Source organism: Chenopodium quinoa, unplaced genomic scaffold, assembly GCF_001683475.1.
Source record: "Chenopodium quinoa cultivar QQ74 unplaced genomic scaffold, ASM168347v1, whole genome shotgun sequence".
Taxonomy (NCBI): Eukaryota; Viridiplantae; Streptophyta; class Magnoliopsida; order Caryophyllales; family Amaranthaceae; genus Chenopodium; species Chenopodium quinoa.
Window position 1 is genome coordinate 2,104,178 of NW_018744311.1, and position 21,649 is coordinate 2,125,826.

The window sequence follows — 21,649 nt, forward strand, 5'->3', positions numbered from 1 at the left end:
CGAACCCAAGAGACTGTTCTGCACCCGAATTATTTACTCACTAAACTTTACTCATTTTAAATGATCAAATTTAAAATGAACAAAAATCAATGAGCAAAATAATATTATAATAATTTATTTTAAGCTATATTAATTCAAATTCAACTTTTCAACATACTCCATAGTGTTACATAAAACTGGTTCCACGTCACTAAAAAATCCAGTAAAAATAGAAATGTAGAATTCTCTGCCAAAATGTCACTCGTTTCTTTGTTTCTTCTCTCTCCTCTAAGCTTGTGGTTGCCATAATTTTCCCATAAATTCATTTTCTATTTTCTGGCTTCTTTATTTTTAAAGCAAATTCTTTTAATTTTTAGTACCAACACTCAACTTATTTTCTTCCCATTTTCTTTGATCTAACAAAATCAACGCATTTTTGTATCTGGGTTTGCGCCATAATCTCAAATTTCTAAGCTTTTTGGTGTATTTTCCAATTGGGGTAAGTTTTCTTTCATTTTTTATAAATTTTGTTTTGAAAATAATTATACTTGCTTAAATTTAAGATTCTTTATTTTTTGTACTTGTGTTAAGCTAGAAATTGAGGCAAAAATATTATTGTTGATCATATTAGAATTTTTTTTTTGAAAAAAGAGAGTTTATATAAATATATTGAAGTGAAATTGTGCATAAGATTGAATGAGTGATGACATGGTTCAGCTGAATTATTGCTGTTGTAATTATTGACGGCTTATGATCATTCTCATAATTCGGGTAAATATGCCAAATTTATATGGCCGGACTATAATTTATTTTTATCCAATTTGATATATATTTGTTTGTTTGTTTATCATTCTGTGGTAGATGTCGTATGACTTTGAATCGATTATGTTATCGTTCTTATATAAAAGGTGTAGGAGGGGATTGATCCCTCTTTGGTTAAATGGGCAAATGTGCATATTTGATTTTGACATACCTTAAATTAGGGTGCCTAAGGTCAAGGTGTGAACCAAATACCAATGGAGTGTATATTGCATATAGAAGAGATTTTCGAGTTTACTCGGTGAGGGAGCAATACAAGTTTATGTACTCAGAATTTTTTGTGAAGTTGATATTTGTGATGTGATGAAAGATGAACTCATGTAGTGTTGGATACATTCATATGAATGGGAATCAAGGACATTGTTTAGACTAATTTCAGTTGGATCGTCTGTCTTTGATTGAATTTATCATTTTATTATGTGAATTATAGGATTGTTCAACTAGCACAAGAGGTTTCCTAGAGTTCTTCCTACCAAAGAAGTTAGGAGAATATGTATGTATGAGAATTTGGTTATGAGAAAGTGTAAAATTAAGTGGGTCTAACAAGTGGGGCAGGAGAAGAAAGATAGGGAAAATCTATTTACTTAATACCAGTACAATTCAAACAGTAAAGAAAATTTGGGATGAACTTTAAGGAATAATTTGAAACTAGTAGTGTAAAAAAACTTTTTAAGGAACAGGGAGAGTATTAGGAAGTGCTTTTAAAGGAAATAGTAAAAAGATGTGGGGGGAGTGCAAGTCTTTTGTATATTTGTAGTTGCTATTTGGTGCCTTGGTGGGTTATCTTCCATATTGTTCCTGTGTTTTGAACTATTTTACTCTACATTACACATATCACCTCGAGTATGACACTTTGACATGGATATGGTCATATGGGAACTTCTGTTTGGACCTTAAAAATGCAACTTTTTTCATAAATGCTGAGTTGGCATTTGGGCATGTATTAATACTGATCCTAGTGATCGAGTTTGAATAACATCTGTCGAGTTTGATACTGATCCTAGTGACCGAGTTTGAGAAGACTTGTCTAATTTATTGGGAAAATAATTAGTAAGAGTCTTAAGAGCCAGTGGCAATAACTTATTATTGGTAATCTAGAAATACTTAAATACCTATTAATTTATGGTCTCATATTCTAGCTATTGCTCATAATCCATAACTTGCAGGGTTTTTCTGCAGTAAACACCTTCTGCATAGGAAGTTGATATGGGAGTTGTGACTGTTTCAGTCTCAGCTTCTCGAGCATCTTTAGGATTAAGCAGAAGATCAACAGCTCATCAATCTAGTTCTAACGGACCCTTAATTCTGGGGTTCAAAGTAGACAAAAACAAAAAGACAGCCTTAGTTGCAGTGAGTGAGCCTAGCCGTTTACATGCAGAGACAAAGAAAGAGAATCAAAAGAGATTAAGATCAGTCACAAAGCCTGTGAAAAGAGTTCGTGCTGCTAGCATAGCTGAAGCTTCTCCGTACTCCTCTGAATTAGATCTTAATGAAGCTGCAGCTAAGCTGGAAAGCATTTTTAAGCTGAGTCCTGCAACAGATGCATCAGACGCAGAAAACATTGACCAAGTGGTAAAAGAAAGACGAGGAAGGAGAAAAAAGAGCACTGGCGATGAGAAACAGGAGAAAGGAACTGACAGTAATGTGGTGAGGAGCACGAACAGGAAAGCAAAACGATTGAGCCTTGCGAAGAGAATTGAAATGAAGCAAAACAAAGAACGTAAGGAAGAGAAGGTGGTTCCTCTAGCAAAAAAGAAGAATGTGATTAAGAATGAAGATGAGAAGATTGATGAGCTTGTAAGAGAATATTCTGCCTCAACTGATTTGGCCAGCTTGGATTGGAAGAAGATGAAGATACCGCCAGTTCTTCCTTCTTCTGAACACTTTTGGTTGTTTAAGTTGATGGAACCAATGAAGGTAGTAAAATCTTTTCCTCCTGACATTCTTTCCAAAGTGGCACTGTGAAGGGCTGAAGGGATTATATATTTATAATAAGATTCGGATGGAAGTGTTGGGTCTCTTGGCGTCTCCTTCTGTTGTCTCCTTTCCTGCTTAAATGATACTTGCATGCACTTTTTTCAATAATGGATATATTTTACTCCATGAACGTAGGCCCTTAATCAAACAAAGGAGAACCTGAGGACAGAACTGGGAAGAGATCCAACTGACAATGAATTAGGAGAAGCAACAAACATGACTGTAGTACAAGTAAGAAGACACATGGAAGTTGGTCATGCTGCAAGAAACAAGTTGATTAAGGTGAATCTTGTGTTTGTTTTATGATTTTGAAATGTTTTGAATCATTTCCAGAAAACATTAGTTTATAAGTTGTTGCTTACTTGCTTCTGCGGTTCTATTTTAAGTTCAAACCTGTTCTTATGTGCTTATAACATGCTTAAAGCCTGCACTTCATTCTTGTGTTTGACATTTCACAATATAAAGTGAGATCACATAATGTTTCTACCAAATCCTCTTTGACATATTTTTAAGAAAACTTGGTGAACAAAAATGATGTTGAATTTTGTGAAGTGAACCCTGTTAATTCTTTACATCAAATTTTAAAGCATGGATATGTCCAATGCAGCACGCAGAAGTGAGCCATATTAAGTACTTCCATGGTGCCTGTTCTTTTGAAAAAATTCGAAACCTGCCTGGTAATGAGAGTTCTTGATGATAATGCAATCATGGTGTATTTGGTGCTGTGAGTAATCAAGAAAATTTTATTAACTGTTTAATTTATGATTTTGCAGCACAACCTGAGACTAGTTTTGTTTGTAATGAACAAATATTTCCAAGACTTCACAAATGGACCAAATTTTCAAGACCTGTGTCAGGCAGGAGTGAAGGGTTTGATTACTGCTATTGATCGCTTTGAACCAAGGAGAAAATTTCGGCTGTCTACTTACGCTCTGTTTTGGATAAGGCATGCCATCATTCGTTCAATGACTGTTTCAAGCTTTACTCGTGTCCCCTTTGGTCTTGAATCGGTATGCTCATATTTTCTTATAAATGCTACTAAATTTATCCACTTGCCTTAGTATTGTTTTCAGTAATCTATGTGCTAAACCATGGTGCATTTCCATCATTCCAAGTATGGATTTCTGTTCTTTATCTCTCAATGTCAATAACTTTACCTCTTCTCTGTTTTTCATATGAAAACCTTAGGATTAAATATCCAAACCACATGCTCCAAAATATTGTCATTTTATTTCCAAAGCGTATGTACTGAAATTTTTGTTTATTAATAACCAAACCAATTTATCAGATACGATCCCTTGTAAATATTTAATGATTGACTGCTGCAGGTCAGGGTGGAAATTCAAAAGGCCAAATTAGAGTTGATGTTTGAGCTCAAAAGAATGCCTACAGAGGAAGAAATAATGGAAAGGGTTGGAATCTCCCCAGAACGATATAAAGAAGTGATGAGAGCTTCGAATTCCATCTCTTCCCTACATGCTAGGCATCAAGTCACACAAGAGGAGTTCATCAAGGGGATTACTGATGAAGATGGTGTTGGGAGCGACAAGCAAAGGCAACCAGCCCTTCTTAGGCTTGCAATCGATGATGTGGTAAGTAATGTCTTTCATCTACATTCCACAGGACTTTATATATTTCGTCAAAAGATTAATTTTGAGACTATCTAGAATGAGGGCTTGTTACCTGAACTTTTTTAGGAACGCTTACACCTCATTATTACATGGCAAAATTTTATATTCACCATCCCAACTTTACACTTCATTTCATTATTGGTCATGACCACAAATGACATGATGGTTGTGGATGAAGTTTTTAGAAATTGTACATAATTTGTGCTATTCCTTGACAGCTTGACTCTTTAAAGCCCAAAGAGAGTTTGGTCATTCGGCAAAGGTATGGTCTTGATGGCAAAGGAGATAGAACACTGGGAGAAATTGCAGGAAACCTTAGCATTTCAAGAGAAATGGTCAGGAAGCACGAAATGAAGGCACTAATGAAGCTTAAGCATCCAGCTCGAGTAGATTATCTTCGGCGTCACATATCCTGAATCAAATTGGCTTGAGATGGTGTCATCAATCTCATCATGGTACATATATATGATCTGTCCATTCACACCCTTCCATCTCTTCTGCTGAGATAATACTTAAATTCTGTATCATAGTGTTATTCATATAAAACATACTAGTAGATATATGGTATACCCTAATGTTATAGGCTAGGATTGGATGTTGCATATATACTCCCTTCCTTCAGAAGTAAATATTACCTGTGATCTATTTTTTTACCCAGATTTATATCTTCTTTTGTAGTTTTGTATCAAGTTGAGTAGTTGACAGATGACTGTCCTTTACCCCCCATACTGTATGGAAATATGAAATTAATGATTACTTTAAATACTGCAGTATTATTTTTCAACTTTTTAAGTTTTTGGCTTTCTGTGCATGAAATGTTACATTTTTGCTTAATATATAAAGCGTATGTGATCTTTAATTGTCTGAGTAAAAAATTAATTTGAAGAAATCATGAAATTATTCGAGCATGCCATTCGAAACCAGCTGATAGCACAAAAGAATCTGCCTGCATATTAACCACCAATTTATTGTTTCGAAATTCATGGGGATCTCTCATTGTCCAAAACTGCTTAATTTCTTCAGCTGTTCTTCCTGGAATTCTCCCAGCAATCAGATTCCACCTGAAAGATTGTTTACAATTTTGCAGAAGTGCTCAGGGGTATTCTGGTCATAATTCATAAAGTCTATTTCTAGTTAGTTAAAGTAATCATTATCTCATTATAGTTTCTATAAAGAAAAAAAACTATGCAACAGAGGACTTTACTTACCTTTCTCCAACTAACCTATGCATTCTGTAAATGAGATCCTCTTCATGTTCATTCATTATTATGGTTTCTCCTTCAATTTGTGCAAAATAAGACAAATATTTTAAAAAATCTCGATAAACCTCACCGACTAAGTTAGATAACATCGATAAAATAACCATATAGTACAGAAGCAAACATAACGTTAGTAGGTTTTTAATACGAAAAAAAAAATTGCTGGTATGTACCTTGATGGAACCTTGAGCTAGAGGCTTTTTCACCTTTTTCCATGGATTTAAAAATTGCTGATATATACCTTTTTCACCTTTTGGACTTGCAGTTAAAAAATGTTGTTTAATTTTCTTAAAGTTTATCTATTTTTATTTTTATTTTTGAAGAACTTATTCTTCTTTTGAAGAACAAACATGGCATAATTATTTGATTTTACATGAACTAAGCATCTTACTATCTAGAATTGTGTTAAATTTTTCAAAAGAATCTAACACGATTGGGGTAAAATGAGATTTATTAAATACTTATATTTTACCACGTAAAAAAATACCTTATATATACAATTATCAACAGCAAATATAGTGTCTATGACAAAACATGGAAACGACTTAAATTTCTTAAATAATCCAAATTCACAAAGGCAATCATAAGTTCCTGAGATCCAAATTTTCGAATCTATGATCAGTTTTTACTAAACAACCCAACTTTCAGTTGATTCGTATTATATCAATTTGGGCAGTATCTTCTAATTTTGGTCCTGTAATCACTCAGATTGTGTGGTTACACATACACGAAATAGAACTTCTATAGACATTTTAGCAAATGTTGCTTGGTAGGTAGCAAAGGATGATATATGTATGACTTGTGACTATTGTGAGAGAAAAAAGATGATGAGGATGATTGGGTAGGAGATAGATAGGAAGCGGCGAATGGGTTGATAATGTAACTCTTAAGTAATAAGGTTCTGAAATAAAGTAACGTAAACAAATTAGATAGACGACGGCCTTTAAGTTTCTCTGTTGGCGAAAGTAAGTATACAAGTTGATTCCTACGCAATGTATATCTTTACAAAAAATAAGTAATCCGCATCAGGTAGCACTAAGCTCCATGTCAAAGGGCAAAGCTCCCAATTAAAGACAATTGGCTAGCTAATAATCCACTTACAACATTAACAGAATATAAAATTGTGTAGATAAACTCTTTTTGGTGCACACTGTAATCTGCATTGCAACACAACAGAAAAAAGCCTGAATTTCTTGGCTTGTTTTGAGCTGCAAAACTAAAAAAAATTAAAGAATAAAGACCCCAAAATATTATACCAAATTCCATTTACATTAAGATTGTGTTAATTATAGCCAATAATTTGGAGTATATATGCACTTTGTCCCACAAAGGAACAATAACAAGATTGAGAGAAAAGAGAGATCAGATTTAAAAGAAAGTGGATGCAGATAAACAGAAAGATACAACAGAGTAAACTATCAGTCTGGTTTCCATTCACCTGGAAATGGTGGGGAGTTCACCAATCCACTCATCGTAATAATGTACGTTTCCTCAATTGACAAACTCGAGATAAGGATAGAGTACGTACTTTAACACCAAATCAAGTCTCTCGGAGATGAATCAAATTCCTCAAACTCTGAGCTTTACTGTTGAATCACGAAGCTTAAAATGTTAGACACGAAGCTTCTACTTGCTGTTGCAGCAATCTACATACACCACTGTCGCGTTGGAATCCATTGGAGTAGAAGTAGGGACTCCTCATACACCATGGGACAGAGGGAACTTATTCTTTGCAACAGTCTTCATAACCTAGTCATTCAAATGTGTCACTGTGTACTATCACTGTTGATTAGGACATGTAAATCAAATAAGTCGTAAACATTCTGGAATACACGAAATAAAGTCAGTACATAACAATAGTGCAGTTCTAATGATGCAACACATCATGACCATAATCTGTAAACTTTACAAAGATTGTGATGATTCCAGTCTCCAAGATTCTAGATCAACAGAAGTAGATTCTCTATAAATAAACAAGAATTCATGAGATAGACAATGATACAGCACAAAAGATAAAAGCTACAAGCAAATTCTCTAAGAATATATGATTTGCTTAACTAAATAAATCTTCAGAGGGAACTAAATTGGTTGAAGAATAGGGTTCTCTTTGCACAACCGCACATTACTTAGGGTATGTTCTCATTGACTGAACTCAGCTGAAATGAACTAAACTGAACTGAGCTTAACTGAACTGAAATGAATATTTTATAAGAGAAGGGAATTAGGAGCTGAACTGAACTGAATTTCAACGTATGAGAACATACCTTTAATATGTTAAAGCTAATGCCCTACATATTTTACTCTGACATAACGTCCTACATTGCCGTTTCTTCCAACTTGTTTACCTCTGTTGTCAAGTCAGGTTGATTGCCTCTGTCAAAGTACAATTTGCATAAGTTTTTTAGCAGCCTATCAGAGTAAGAATACTCTTTCATCTCATATCAGTTGACTTACTTTACTCGTCATCTCAACATATCCTAAAACAGTTGTCTAATTATGCCTAGCTTTTACTTAGTTTACTTCCATCAAAGATTAAAAAGAACAAAATAACCAATAAGATCTTAATCCAAAGGATAAGTATGAGATTCTTTCTACATTAAGTCTTAGGCGTACAAAGTTTGTCGTCCACAAATTTATATAGCTCATGGACATGTTGACATGCATAACAATCGTCATTGATTGGCTTTTCTCCTCAGCTAACTATGCTTTCTATATAATATGATATACCAACATCAATAATCTGTACGTAAGCTACGGACTATGCAAGCCAAGACTGATTGAAGCCTTTGAGGCTATTTCATTAGACAACGCTTTCTTTATAGGCGTAGTTTGATGACTCTACCTAAACGAGTCTTAATAGGCTTAGTTTGAGGCTATACTATAATGATTAATTAGACAATGTTTTCTTTATAGGCTTAGTTTGATGACTTCTACCTACACGATTCTTAGGCACATTGATAATCAGGTGGATATCCAATGCACTAATAGTAGCAGCGCTCTAAGTAGCAGCAAAGAAAAACCTACATCCCGAAAGTTACATGTAAGACCTCTTGAGTTGTGAGGATATGGGAATCAAATTGCATCTACATGGCCGACGGATGATGTAGGCTACCAACAAAGCTAACCCCAATTGCCATTGATGCTGCTTTCCACGATGATACAGATCATTTTCTCTATCTACACCTAAATTGCTCAAACCAATTTGGTTGCTACAAGATTGCATAATTGACAAAATTCCACTAATATATACTTTCTTGCAAGACTCATGAAATGATCTTACTGCCCAAAATTTTTACTTTTTCTTAAAATCCACTACTGACTTTTATAGTATAATTATTACACTGACAGTTTTTATACAAAAAGTTATTAGAAGACCACCAGATAATATAAATTTCCATTAGTAGGAAAAAGGAAAATTTCTAGAATAGGAAAATCAATAAGTGAACAACATTATAAGCCATGTAAATTTTAAACAGAATCAGAACATAAACAGTTCACCTCATGTTGTTCCACCATCAAAACTATTTTGCCTAGTACAATAATACAAAAGTTATATGATCAGAATAAGTTAAAAGGAAAATTATGCTCCCAATATTTTTATATCGTATGCCTTTTGTCCCATCTTTGGCTCTATATATATGTATCTATCAAGGGCTGCCAAACAGACCATGCTGAACTAACAATAAATATTTGTGAAGTATCATTATCCCACCGCCTTCTCCATCTCAAGACCGGGATTGTTAGTGTGATAATATGGGGGATAAACTACGGATAGCTGTTGGAATATTGGGTACACCCCTACACTCTAATCATGTAAATTAAATGAGTAACTCAAAAGGTTTACCATATATCTTATCTTGTGCAGGAAATTTGGCTTCTGCATTACTTTACGCATCACCCATGTACTGTGAACCTCTACCCAATTGTATCATCGACTTATATTTCTTCTCTTTCTTTTTCTCCATGATCATAAGATATCAAATTTTTATATAACTTTCAAATTTCTATGTTTTCCCAGATTAACATTTTCAACAGTCATAAAGAAGAAGAGCACTCAAGGGTTTTCATATGTCCCGTATAGTGTTGCTCTACTCAACGCTCTCATTTACACTTGGTATGGCTTACCTATTGTAAGCAAAGGATGGGAAAATTTCTCCCTCATCAGCGTCAATGGCCTAGGTTTCCTACTGGAATTTTCCTATGTCCTCGTCTATCTTTTCTTCTCTTCACCGAAGGGAAAGGTCAGTCCATTCAAACATCCTTGGAATCTTTTGATACTTCTACGAGTCAGAAACCTTTTTTTTTTCTTTTTCACGCAGTTTAGGGAACAAATGACTAATGTTCATAATTTAAGCAACATATTATTCAATGAAAAAAACTCTGTCAAGGCTTGCACAAAGATTTTGAAATATTTTCATGACATGATGCAGGTGAAAGTTGCAGCATTGACACTGACCTTTCTTGCACTATTCGTAGCCACAGCATTAATCTCTGCCTTTCTGTTGCACGATCATCATAAAAGGAAAGTATTTGTTGGGAGTGCAGGGTTGATAACTTCAACAGCACTGTATGGTGCCCCTCTTATTGCTGTGGTGAGTCTTCATAACTCATCATACTGTCTACAATCAAAACATCATGATCATGTAACATGAAATCTATCATGTTTTGACATATACTTCTCAACAAATAATAAATTATTGGACCCTTTTGACAAGGAATTAACATCTTACCTGGATATACTGCAGAAGCAAGTGATAACAACTAAAAGCGTGGAATTCATGCCCTTTAGTCTGTCACTCTTCACTCTACTTGCGAGTTGCTTCTGGGGGACTTATGGACTACTGAGTCATGATCTCTTTATCATGGTCTGTTAAAGTCCAGTAATCTTCACTTGCCATACTATCATCCTTGTACATTTCATAGCTTCGTAAACTGCTTTATGATTCTTCTAACTCGAATTTTATCCACTTGACAGTCACCTAATTTTGTTGGAATTCTCTTTGGCATCCTCCAACTGGTGGTTTATTGGAAATATAAAGGAAGAGGAATAGAGGAAGACACAAACAAATGGGATGCAGAGAAGATCACAGAGAAGCCCATCCAAGTGCAACAACTGGTAACTGAAGACGAGACAAAAAGCAAGAATTGAGTTATGCATACAGATTTCTACTTACACATTTAATCTATGTATGCCACACTGCGAATATAGGTCGCAATTGCATAATATGGTAACAAACAAGTTATTGGAAGAAATCCTTGTTCCTAGTAAGAAACTTAAAAAAAAAAAAAAAAAAAAAAAAACAAGAATTTGAAATTAAATGCGTTTGTACCTGTAATAGGTATCAAAGTAGTCCCTTTACTGCCTTGCTAATCTTGACATCGCCATAGATGAACAGACTAACTTTTGTGTTATGCTAAAGTAGAGTCATTCTACAACTGTCTTCCTGTAAACATGAATAACAGGAAACTTATTTAGCATCCTTTCTTTATGAAATAGCACATCAAACGCAACTAACTGATTAAATATTCCACTTGAGTTATAAGCAATAAGATGAACAACAGAGGAATGGTACTACAAAAATCTACTAGCAATCGTTATAAAAATCAAATTTTGGCGAAATCTTGCAGCCTTGCAGGACCACCTTTGCAAATGCCAACAACAGATTAACAAAGAAAGAAACCATAGTACTTATTTTGGTACAAAAGACAGTGTACAAGGTTTTTTCGATGACAAAAAACTATGATGAGATAGTTTTATATTAAAATTCTAAGAATTAAAGATATTTAACCTTCCCTAATACATTATCTGATATTGATAGGTAAATGATTGAACCAAGTTAGGAATAAATAAAGTCATGAAGGCCAATAGCATCGAATTTTAAGGCTCGTACCGGGTTAACACAATCAACACAGATTCTATCAACATTTCAAGCATTAAACAAGACAACATCTAGTCCTGTTAATTGCAAATAGATTCAATTTCATGACATTGAAGAACAGTTATATAATCCACCAATTTCAAAAACTGTAAAAGTACCATAATTAACCAAATTATGTAGAAGCACACACAATTGATCACAAACCCATAGCATGAACACTATATTGTCTAATCAAAGTTTCACAAATTCAATTGGGAACAAACTCCAACAACAACATACTTCCTTTAACATTCGAATGTGACATTAAATCAAGATATAACTTACATATAGTTCATTGGCCACAAACTCCAACAACAACATACTTCCTTTGTTAGAATAAAGTGTACCCATTTTGACTTTAACATTTCGTATGAAACAGCTTTGACCATTAAGAAAGAATTTTTAAAAATTAAAACTTTAAAAATATACACTTGTACATTGAAGTGATGAAGTTAACCCAAAAAACAATTAAAATAGTGATATTTAATTCACATATTATTACTACGTAGTAAAAGATGGTCAAAGTTGTATACGAGCAACGTAAAAGTCAACTGTAATACGGAGGAGGTAGGATTAACTAATTGCAATGTATTTGGTACGATGAGATCAAAGCAAACAAAATTAAGAAATTAATAATCCATACAAGGCGAAGAATTGTGTATACCTCATATATCTTGGGATTGGTGTAACCAGTAAGCAGTGTTTTGCAAGTGACTAAAGCTTGATTAGGCATTTCGTCGAACAGTTAGACTGCAATCGCCTACATTTACTTCGGTTCAATTTTTTGAGCAAAATGAAATGCAAGGAAAACTATACTCTCTTTGTGTTTTGTGATAATTAAAGATATTTGATGATTAAATTATACACTAACATACGTGAACCGATGAGAAAGTAAAATGTGTATATTTGCAAAATATGTTTTATAATAGGTTAATTGTTAATTCAATTGAGTTTTCAAGCTATATACTTTGAAAACAACAGAGGAAAATAAAAGGGTCCCTTACAGAAATGGAACTCAAGATTTAATTTTTACTACTAGACCTAACTTTGTTTGATTTTTTTACTCAATCACATTATCTTTTTTTGTACGGTTATGTACTTCTCGATTTATCTTCATAGTACCTTTTGAATTATGTAAATAACCTTTATATTTTATTTTATTTATTTTTTAAAAGGACACCGTTTCTTTTTTTTTTTTTTTTTTGTTGTTGTCCAATTTAAACCGAACCGAATGCATTATCTAGATTTGAAGATGTCAAAAACTTACTCAATTGTTCGACAATTCGACTAGACCCAAAAAAATCTCGATTGATGAGATTTTAACTCATATAGATATAATAATTTAGCATAATTTTACTTTAAAATAGGTACCAAATCCAACTTTGGTACGTGACCGGATTGATGTACACCTCGGTCAGTAAAGGAGGCGTTATTTAACAATTCCTTAAACAAACCACCTCCTCCGCTCCTCGTGCGCATTAAAAGCTTTGAGCTTATTTTTTAAACGAAAAAAACAAAGTATAAAAAAACAATAAAACGTGTCAAACCAATGTAAATCTTACACTTAGCTTGTGCATAAGCACCCTAACTCCATGCATGAAGACACGTATCACTTCAACTTAGCTTTTCTTCATCACTATTATATCATAACCCATTCTCTCTTATCATCATCATTTAAACTTTATGATAATCCTTTCTTCATAAAGTTATCATATCAAACGATCCAAAATTAAAAATAAAAAATAAAAATGGTGAAACTAGCAAGTGCAAGAGAGAGTAGGCTATATGGGCCAAGACTAGCAAGAAATCGATCAGAATACATGAATGCTGGGCTATACTTGTTTGGTACAATCGTCTTATTAATGGGCTTTATAGCCCTATTCTCTAAGGAGCCCAAATCAGGTCTTCTCCTACTGTTGATTGGGTATTTTCTTATCACCGCCGTTAATGTTCATGATTTGGTGGCCCACCTCGCCGGAATCGATTACCGGTTGCCGTTGATGGAGTTTGATATTCAGCTTGCTCTTGTTGAGTTTGCTGTTCCTGTTGTTCAGATTCTTGGCTCGCTTTTGTCTTTCTTAGGCATCCTTTTCCTACTCATTCTGGTATTTTTTTTTTTTAACTTATTTTGTTACATTTTAATTTTGGTACTCGTACAGTCGTATACGACCACCACCCGTTACCTAACTATTGCAACGTGCTACAATTTGGTGCCCTTAATGATACGGTACACGGAATAATCACTTTTGGTTTATGTAGCCAACTTTATGGTTGATGAAAATGCAAATAATCATTTGATATTATTATTAAATTTGGGAATATTATTATTGATGATTTGAAATTTAATCAATTTTGTTCTTACTTTGAAATGTCTAGTGTCAACCCATTTTGACGGTTTGCTTAATTGAATTGAAAATATATTTATAAGTATTTTATTAAACTTGGCATCGGTTCTTCCGCCGCAATGACAAGATATTTGATTTATTTATTTGATAAAAAGAGGATATCACAGGGAACAATAATGTAAACGGAATTCAATTTCACCTAGTTTGACTCCACTAAAGACTTATTGATGGTGGATATATATATATATATATATACAACTAAGACAATGTGGGTAATATCACATCTACGTACTAAATTACATTTCATCAATCAATTCATTAATCAATCACATGAACATTAGAATACTAAATAATTCTGTAAAGAGATTTAATAATTAAGTAAGAAACAAATTGGAGATCTTATTATGTATGGTTAGCTGTAGTATTCTAATTAGGATATCTTTAAAAATTAATTACCTGCAGGAAGAGAAGGGTGTTTATTACAGCAGTTTAGAAAGGCATGCCTTGAACATGCTGATTGCCGGGCCAGTTTTATGGCTTATTGGTTCGATACACAATTCATGTCAAATCTACGAAAGAGCTGATGGCCATATTCAAATATTGCAAGAGAGTGTCAACATTCCCTTTTTATTGGCAAGCTTATTGTTTGTTGTTGGTGCAATTCTCAATAGTCGCGAACAATCAAGATGGATTTACCATGGCCTCATGTTACTTGTAAGTCATTTTTTCTTATTTATAATTTGTCAATATGTATGTTTTTAGCTAATTAAATTGTTGTACATTATAAATTTACGACTTCAACAAATGATATAGTGTTGGAATGCATGCAGGGGAAAACATGGGTATGGTTGGGAATATTTGGGAGCTTACTATTGTTCATAGGAGGATTAATGAATGTGGTGAAGGTGTTCAAGATGCAGCAAATGAATGGACTACGTTTAGAGAAGCTACGAGGAGGGGCTCAAGAAGGGTTAATTCGAGTGAGAGAAGGTCGAGTTCCTCTGATGAATGAGGAAAATCTTTCTTCTCGTCGATTACAATCAGGGGCTGAGCCAAAAGGGTTTGATCCGGCAACCCCTTATAAAGATGTTCTTGTTGGTAACACTTGAATTATTAAACAAGTAATATAGGGTAAATTCCATATTGATGATTGTGAATCATTTCTCGGCCTATTTTTATTAGTTTTTTTCGATACAAAACTCCTTTAATATTCGTGTGTTATTGTATAACTTTCTCTTTAATCTCTCCCTTATGTGACAATTTCTCAAGTACAAACATCAAGGCTATAGAATCTCATGTGTCATCTTTTTGTTGTTTTCACAAAATTTACAAAAAATTATAGAAAAGGTAAGATACTTGCATAATTTTGCAATTTATCAAAACAGGTAACATTTAGATTGCTTTCATGCCGTGTCAACTTTGTATTTTAGTACGGGATAATACCGATAACACCTGTTAATTTGCCGTTGCCGATAACAACACAATACGCCCATGATTATATATTGATTATCTTATCGGCTCAACTCCACTAACGGCCTTCTTCTTGGCCACGTGGGTACCTGCTGCCTACAAGGTCGGTGTGCCAGCTTGGTTGTCTTTCTATAAATACCCAAGCATATCTTCATTACAAGGTACAATCTCTCTCTCTCTCTCTAAACACTCTCTCTCTTCATCCTTTCTTCTCATCAGATCACTAACTTTAGCATCGAAGCGGTTGTCTCCGGACAATCCCGGGTTAGCTTATCTATGTTGACTGTGCAGGTACATAATTGGACGGTAAACCTTTACCAACCCTCAAGGATTAACGGTACCGAAGCTCATCCGGAACAATTTTATCTTGCTATTTTGATACTCGTGTTAGTTTTACTCGTGTTGTCGTATCGTGTTATAGATTAGCTCTAATTTTTCCTATGTGAACCGGTATTCAACACCCCTCCCCCTAAATGTCGGCCTTCGAGGCCCTAAAATAATCGACGCTCGTAATAGGCTGGGAAAGTAAAAGCGTTTAATAAAAGCGTTTTTCAGAATTTTACTTAACATCATACTACTTCAGAATTCAGATAAATAGAAATGAAATCACCCATAATTTGAAACCCATAAACGCAAGATTTGACAAGTTTTCGCTCATCAGTCTTCAGGTAATCAGGTACACTTTCTCTCTCTACAATTTCCAGGGTTTTGATTATGCTGCTTTAATCAGAAATTACTGTTATACTGTTTGATATAGTAAATATACGTACAATTGCATCAACAATGTTGAATTTACGCCCAATTATTTCATCAACAATGTCGTTAAACCCTAGATTTTCAAGTTTCACCGGAAATTTTCACAATGCTTGTTTAAGTATTTATGCTTTCAATTGCACTTAAATCTTTAGTGTTTCTGATCATTCTTTGTTGCTGCAACTCATACAATCAATGTGATTTTGGAGAAATTGAAATTGTCTAGGATTAATCAATTAGGGTTTAACTCAATTGTTTGTTTAGACTTTAGATAGTGATTTTGATTAGAAATTAGTAGACGAATTTGCTGTAATTGACATTGTTGATTGTTCCCACTATTTGAGCAGGATGTTACATCAGAAAATTGCTGCAATAGCTTGTATGTTTAGTTCTGTTATGATATCAGTGGGATTTCTTGCTCAATTTACGTCGTACTCGAAATATGGGGCGGTTTGGCTTATGTTTGGTTTTTACGGGATGACGATGGTGAATGTTTGGTATTTTCTTGTGCGCAATGTCAAAGCTCAGGAAGTGCATGTTTTCGACCTGGTTGTTAATCTGGTTCGGCTTGTTGGATAATTCTTGCCATTCTGGGTGAAATCTCAATCACCATCATCAAGGTATATGTACTAGTAGTAATTTTGTTTTCGGGTTTTTTGAATTGTGCCATTCGATTGCTTAGTTGCTGGTTTACAATATGTAAGAAACAAGATACAACAATGTTTGTTATTAATATAGTCTGTCTAATCTGTATGCAGGGTCCTGTTTGGTTGTTGTGGGTCGGTGTCATTGGCTGCATACTGATGTTTGTTGGAGGTGTGGCGAATCTGGCAAAAGAAATCTGGATTGAGACGTTGGAAGAAAAGAGCTCAGCCCCGGTGAAGCAAGGCGAGTAATGGTTTGGTGGTTTTCCCTATATAGAGTGTTAACATTCTGATATCGAGTTCTTGGGTTATCATGGCTTGTATAAAGGTACTATAACTGAATTTTTTGCTATCATGGTTTGTAAAGAGGTATAGCAAGTTAACTCGTAGGTATATACTGTGCATTTATGCATATCACAATAGTATGACAGATTGGCAGGTTTGAGATGTTGAGGCGTTGATGAAATTTTGCTGATAAATACTAGTATTACTACTAAGACAAGCATCTAAGTGCTAAAACTATACTGTATCACTCTCACAGTGAAAATTTTACGCATCACTCAGAGACACTTTGGGGGAAAGATGTTCTTGTTGGTAACACTTGAATTGAAGGGTTAATATAGGGGATGTAGCAATGTATTATGTCTATGACTTTCTGCGATCCATATTGATGAAATATTGATGATTTTGGAATCGTTTCTCGGCCTATTTGAGTAACAAGTTTGTTGCTAGAATCGTTTAATAGTTTTGTTTGATACAGCTTGAAACTTCTTTGATATTCTTGCTTTAATACCTTTCTCTTTAATCTCTCCCTTGTGTGATAATTCTCAAGTACAACCATCAAGGCTATAGAGCTCTGAACGACCAGTGGAACAAAATAATGAGTGAGGTTGCATCATTTCATTGGAAATTAGAGTTGATGCATACATCGAAGTCCAATATTAACAAAGAAAAAAATGCAAATTTTAGCTAGATTTTAGGATCGTTGGTTTAAATAGCCTATAAATAGTTTAAGTATGAATCGCATGCTAAAATCACACGTCAATTGGTGTAATTAATGTTTAATTTACTTCAATAACCTAACACCTTGAGGACGCTTGTTAGCTTTTGCTAATTATTTATACTAATTTATTTTAAGCCTCCCATTATAAGTAGGTATGTAATCATCCATTTGTTTCATGAGTTCTACTATGTTATTGTACTATTAACTATTGTAATAACAAAAACAAGGAAATGTGAAAATGAAATCACTCATGCTATTCATTATACTTGAAAAAAAAAATGAGGCTGAAAGCCCAAAAATAAAGAAATATCAATAGATGAAATAAACTAATAATAATAAAAAGATAATTTGACATTGCCCTTTAAAAAAACGCTTAGACTCATCATCTCATGTTCATTTTTTTGTTGCTCATAAAATTTATGAATAATTATGGAAAACATAAGATACTTGCATAATTTGGCGATCTATCAAAATAGGTCACGTTTATATTACTTTCATGTTGTGTCAACTTTGTGTTTTATCTTAGTATTTTAGTACTCACATCAATTTCGATCATATTGTTGTGTCTGGGTTATAGATGGTCAGTTCTAATTCTTCCTATCAGAACCGGGTTGGTTATTCAACACCCCTAATGAGCCCTTCCCCCAAATGTTGGCCTTGAGGCTCTAAAATAATCGACGCTCATAATAGCAAAGTAAAAGCGTTAAATAAAAGCGTTTTCTCAAGTACAACTGTACAAGTGTACAAGGTACAACCATCAATGCTATAGAGCTCTGAACGAACAGTGGAACAAAATAATGAGTGAGGTTGCATCATTTCATTGGAAATTAGAGTTGATACATACATCGGAGTCTAATATTAACTTAAGAAAAAAAATGCAAATTTTAGCTAGATTTGAGGATTGTTGATTTATATAACCTATAAATAGTTTAAGTATGAATCGCATGCCAAAATCATACGTCGATTGGTGTAATTAATTTACTTCAATAACCTAACGCCTTGACGCTTATTAGCTTTTTCCTTCATAATAGGAAAGTAAAAGCGTTAAGTAAAAGCGTTTTTCAGAATTTCACTTAACATCACTACTTCAGAATTCAGATAAATAGAAATCATTCAAAAATTGAAACCCATAAAAAGAGAAAAACCCAAGATTTGACAAGTTTTCGCTCATCAATCTTCAGGTACACTTTCTCTCTCTATAATTTCTAGGGTTTTGATTATGCTTTAATCAGAAATGACTGATATACTGTTTCATTTACGTACAATTGCATCAACAATCAGGGGCGGACTTGGCCTTGTGCCTGGTGGGTCAAATGACTCACCAGGGCCCAAAAAAATTTCTAAGTCTTTTTTTTTTTTTTAAAAAAAAAAAAAAAAATTATTAGTTTGTTAATTTTAGTCTTGTCAATTTTAAGCTTGTTAAATGTTAGTTAGTATTGTAATCTTGTAAATTTTCTATTTGGATGATCTTTGTAAGTAATTTTTTTTGGGAATTTTGGTAAAAAAATTTTTTTTTACATATTTGGTTATCGATTGTGAGTTTGTGACTCACCGGTCAGAAATTCCTGGGTCCGCCACTGTCAACAATGCTGAATTTACACCCAATAATTTCATCAACAATGTAGTTGTTAAACCTTAGTTTTTCAAGTTTCATCGGAAAATTTCACAATGCTTCCTTGTTTTTGCTTTCAATTCAACTTAAATCTTTAGTGTTTCTGATCATTCTTTGTTGCTGCAACTCATACAAACAATGTGATCTTGGGGAAATTGAAATTGCCTAGGATTAATCAATTAGGGTTTAACTCGATTGTTTGTTTATATAGTCGTTTGATTTGAAATTAGTAGACTCGAATTTGCTCTAATTGACATCGTTCCCACTGTTTGAGCAGGATGAATCGTGTGAAAATTGCTGCATTATCTTACATACTGAGCTCTGTTATGATATTAATGGGGTTTATTGCTCAATTTACGTCGTACTCAAAATATGGGGCGGTTTGGTGTATGTTTGGTTTTGGCGTGATATCGTTGATGAGCTTTTGGTATGTGCAAATGCTCACTGTCAAAGCTCCATTTTACAAGGAACTGTTTGTTTTCGAGCTGGTTTGTAGTGTGAGTCAGGTTTTTGGCTTAATTCTTGCCTCTCTGGGTGACTTCTCAATCTACATCTTCGAGGTATATATACTTGGTAGTAATTTTGTTTTCGGGTTTTTCGAATTGTGACATTCGATTGCTTTGTTGCTGGTTTACAAATGTAAGAAACAAGATTACAATGTTTGTTATTAATAAAGTCTGTCTAATCTGTATACAGGGTCCTGCTTGGTTCGTGTGGGTCGGTATTGCTGGGTGTCTACTGATGCTCGTGGGAGGTGTGGCGCTTCTGGTAAAAGAAATCGTGATCGAGAAGTTGGAAGGAGAGAGCTTACTCCCGGTGAACCAAGGCGGGCTGAAGAAGTAAAGGTTTTGGTGGTTTTCCCTATAGAGTTTTAACATTCTGATATCATGTTCTTGTATAACATGGCTTGTATAAAGGTACTGCAAGTAACTCGTAGGTATTATGCATTTATGCATATCACAATAGTATATTAGTATGGCAGGTTTGAGATCGATGTTGAGGCGTAGATGAATTTTTGTTGATAAATACTAGAATTACTACTAAGACAAGCATCTAAGTGCTATAATTACACTTATCACTCTCATTGTGAAAATTTTCTCGTCTAATTGCAAAATACTTTGTTATTCATGGTAATTGCAAATTACTTTCTTATACACTTGGTTCATGCTTCTTTTGTTCAATATCAATTTAAAGCTTGCACATTTGGATTTAAGAAATTCCATCCCCCCACCCCAAAACCAAAATGAAATGCTGCACTGCTGCAGCAATATGAGCGTCAACTTAATTTTATTTTGATAACATCATCAGAGACACAAGTTCAGCCAGAGGCATGCAGAGGTAAAAACACGAGCCTTCGCAACTGTAAATTCCTTGCTCGTTGCGAAGGCTTAGCGCCGTGTAAACCACATGGAGAGTTTGTTCTCCATGTCCATATTTCACTGCATTGTGGACAAAGCTTAGAGTCGTGTAAACCACATGTAGAGTTTGTTCTCGAACACAAGCTCATCACCCTAAATATTTACAAATTTAAAAAGTTGTGATAAAACACATGTATATCGGTGTAAATTATGCTTAGGTACTTTAAACTTTTTTTTTTTTTTTTTTTTTACTCATGATAAAAAGATGCTATAATTTGACATTGCACTTTTTAAAAAATGCGTAGTCCCGTGATCTCGTCTTCATTTTTTTTTTGTCCACAAAACTTATTAATTAAAGATTATGTAAAAGACTAAAAGGTAAGATACTTGCATAATTTGACAATTTATAAATACGAACTGTAATTAGGCTGTTTTTATGTTGGGTCAACTTTGTATTTTTTTTTCCTCTCAATACTTAGTGCGGATACGCGCACATCATAACTAATCATGTCCAATAAGTTATTTCGATTTGACGTTATATTATAACTTTATTAGTTGCTAGTAGTGTTAATGAGAGAAAATATATAAACAAATAACTTTTTTTGAGTATAAATGTTCCCACAATATTCTGAAGAGTTAAAAAAACACAATTAACATTAATGAGGGCAATATATGTAAATAAACATTTTATGGACATAATTATTTCAACATTGTCCATAAATGCGTGGCCATACTTTCAAAAGGGGTAAATACGCAAATAAACATTTTTATATTGTCGCATTACTATTCATAGAGTTTCTAATACTTTTAAAAAGGTAGGTACGTAAATAAATATTGTTAGGGGTATTATCGTCTCATTGCTAATCATAAGAGTTTTCTCA

General features: G+C 33.9%; 5 protein-coding genes across 6 annotated transcripts; 4 read left to right on the plus strand and 1 right to left on the minus strand.

Moving 5' to 3' along the window:
- The first annotated feature begins 209 nt into the window (after nucleotides 1-209).
- On the plus strand, nucleotides 210-5,190 carry LOC110696066 (RNA polymerase sigma factor sigE, chloroplastic/mitochondrial-like). The gene is made up of 6 exons (XM_021873335.1): nucleotides 210-478; nucleotides 1,965-2,715; nucleotides 2,911-3,057; nucleotides 3,549-3,785; nucleotides 4,104-4,367; nucleotides 4,625-5,190. Exons 2-6 carry the CDS (start codon nucleotides 2,005-2,007, stop codon nucleotides 4,820-4,822), a joined length of 1,557 nt encoding a protein of 518 aa, XP_021729027.1. The 5' UTR covers nucleotides 210-478; nucleotides 1,965-2,004; the 3' UTR covers nucleotides 4,823-5,190.
- A 75-nt stretch (nucleotides 5,191-5,265) lies between these two features.
- LOC110696067 (transcription factor CPC-like) lies at nucleotides 5,266-5,990 on the minus strand. Its single transcript, XM_021873336.1, has 2 exons — nucleotides 5,615-5,990; nucleotides 5,266-5,467 (listed from the first exon to the last, which is right to left on the minus strand). Exons 1-2 carry the CDS (start codon nucleotides 5,770-5,772, stop codon nucleotides 5,296-5,298), a joined length of 330 nt encoding a protein of 109 aa, XP_021729028.1. The 5' UTR covers nucleotides 5,773-5,990; the 3' UTR covers nucleotides 5,266-5,295.
- A 3,318-nt stretch (nucleotides 5,991-9,308) lies between these two features.
- On the plus strand, nucleotides 9,309-11,140 carry LOC110696068 (bidirectional sugar transporter SWEET3-like). The gene is made up of 6 exons (XM_021873337.1): nucleotides 9,309-9,455; nucleotides 9,531-9,567; nucleotides 9,684-9,906; nucleotides 10,096-10,257; nucleotides 10,411-10,530; nucleotides 10,641-11,140. The coding sequence occupies exons 1-6, from the start codon at nucleotides 9,419-9,421 to the stop codon at nucleotides 10,812-10,814; spliced, it is 753 nt and encodes a 250-aa protein (XP_021729029.1). The 5' UTR covers nucleotides 9,309-9,418; the 3' UTR covers nucleotides 10,815-11,140.
- A 1,733-nt stretch (nucleotides 11,141-12,873) lies between these two features.
- On the plus strand, nucleotides 12,874-15,203 carry LOC110696070. The gene is made up of 3 exons (XM_021873341.1): nucleotides 12,874-13,688; nucleotides 14,391-14,642; nucleotides 14,759-15,203. The coding sequence occupies exons 1-3, from the start codon at nucleotides 13,332-13,334 to the stop codon at nucleotides 15,035-15,037; spliced, it is 888 nt and encodes a 295-aa protein (XP_021729033.1). The 5' UTR covers nucleotides 12,874-13,331; the 3' UTR covers nucleotides 15,038-15,203.
- A 226-nt stretch (nucleotides 15,204-15,429) lies between these two features.
- On the plus strand, nucleotides 15,430-20,532 carry LOC110696071. Of its 2 annotated transcripts, none has more exons than XM_021873342.1 (3): nucleotides 15,430-16,066; nucleotides 19,688-19,970; nucleotides 20,107-20,532. In XM_021873342.1, the coding sequence occupies exons 2-3, from the start codon at nucleotides 19,689-19,691 to the stop codon at nucleotides 20,251-20,253; spliced, it is 429 nt and encodes a 142-aa protein (XP_021729034.1). In that variant the 5' UTR covers nucleotides 15,430-16,066; nucleotide 19,688; the 3' UTR covers nucleotides 20,254-20,532. The 2 variants fall into 2 exon arrangements, 1 of the variants encoding a protein (XP_021729034.1); XR_002506246.1 differs by lacking the exons at nucleotides 19,688-19,970; nucleotides 20,107-20,532 and adding exons at nucleotides 16,499-16,771; nucleotides 16,910-17,274 and having other exon boundaries at nucleotides 15,443-16,066.
- The last annotated feature ends 1,117 nt before the right edge of the window (nucleotides 20,533-21,649 follow it).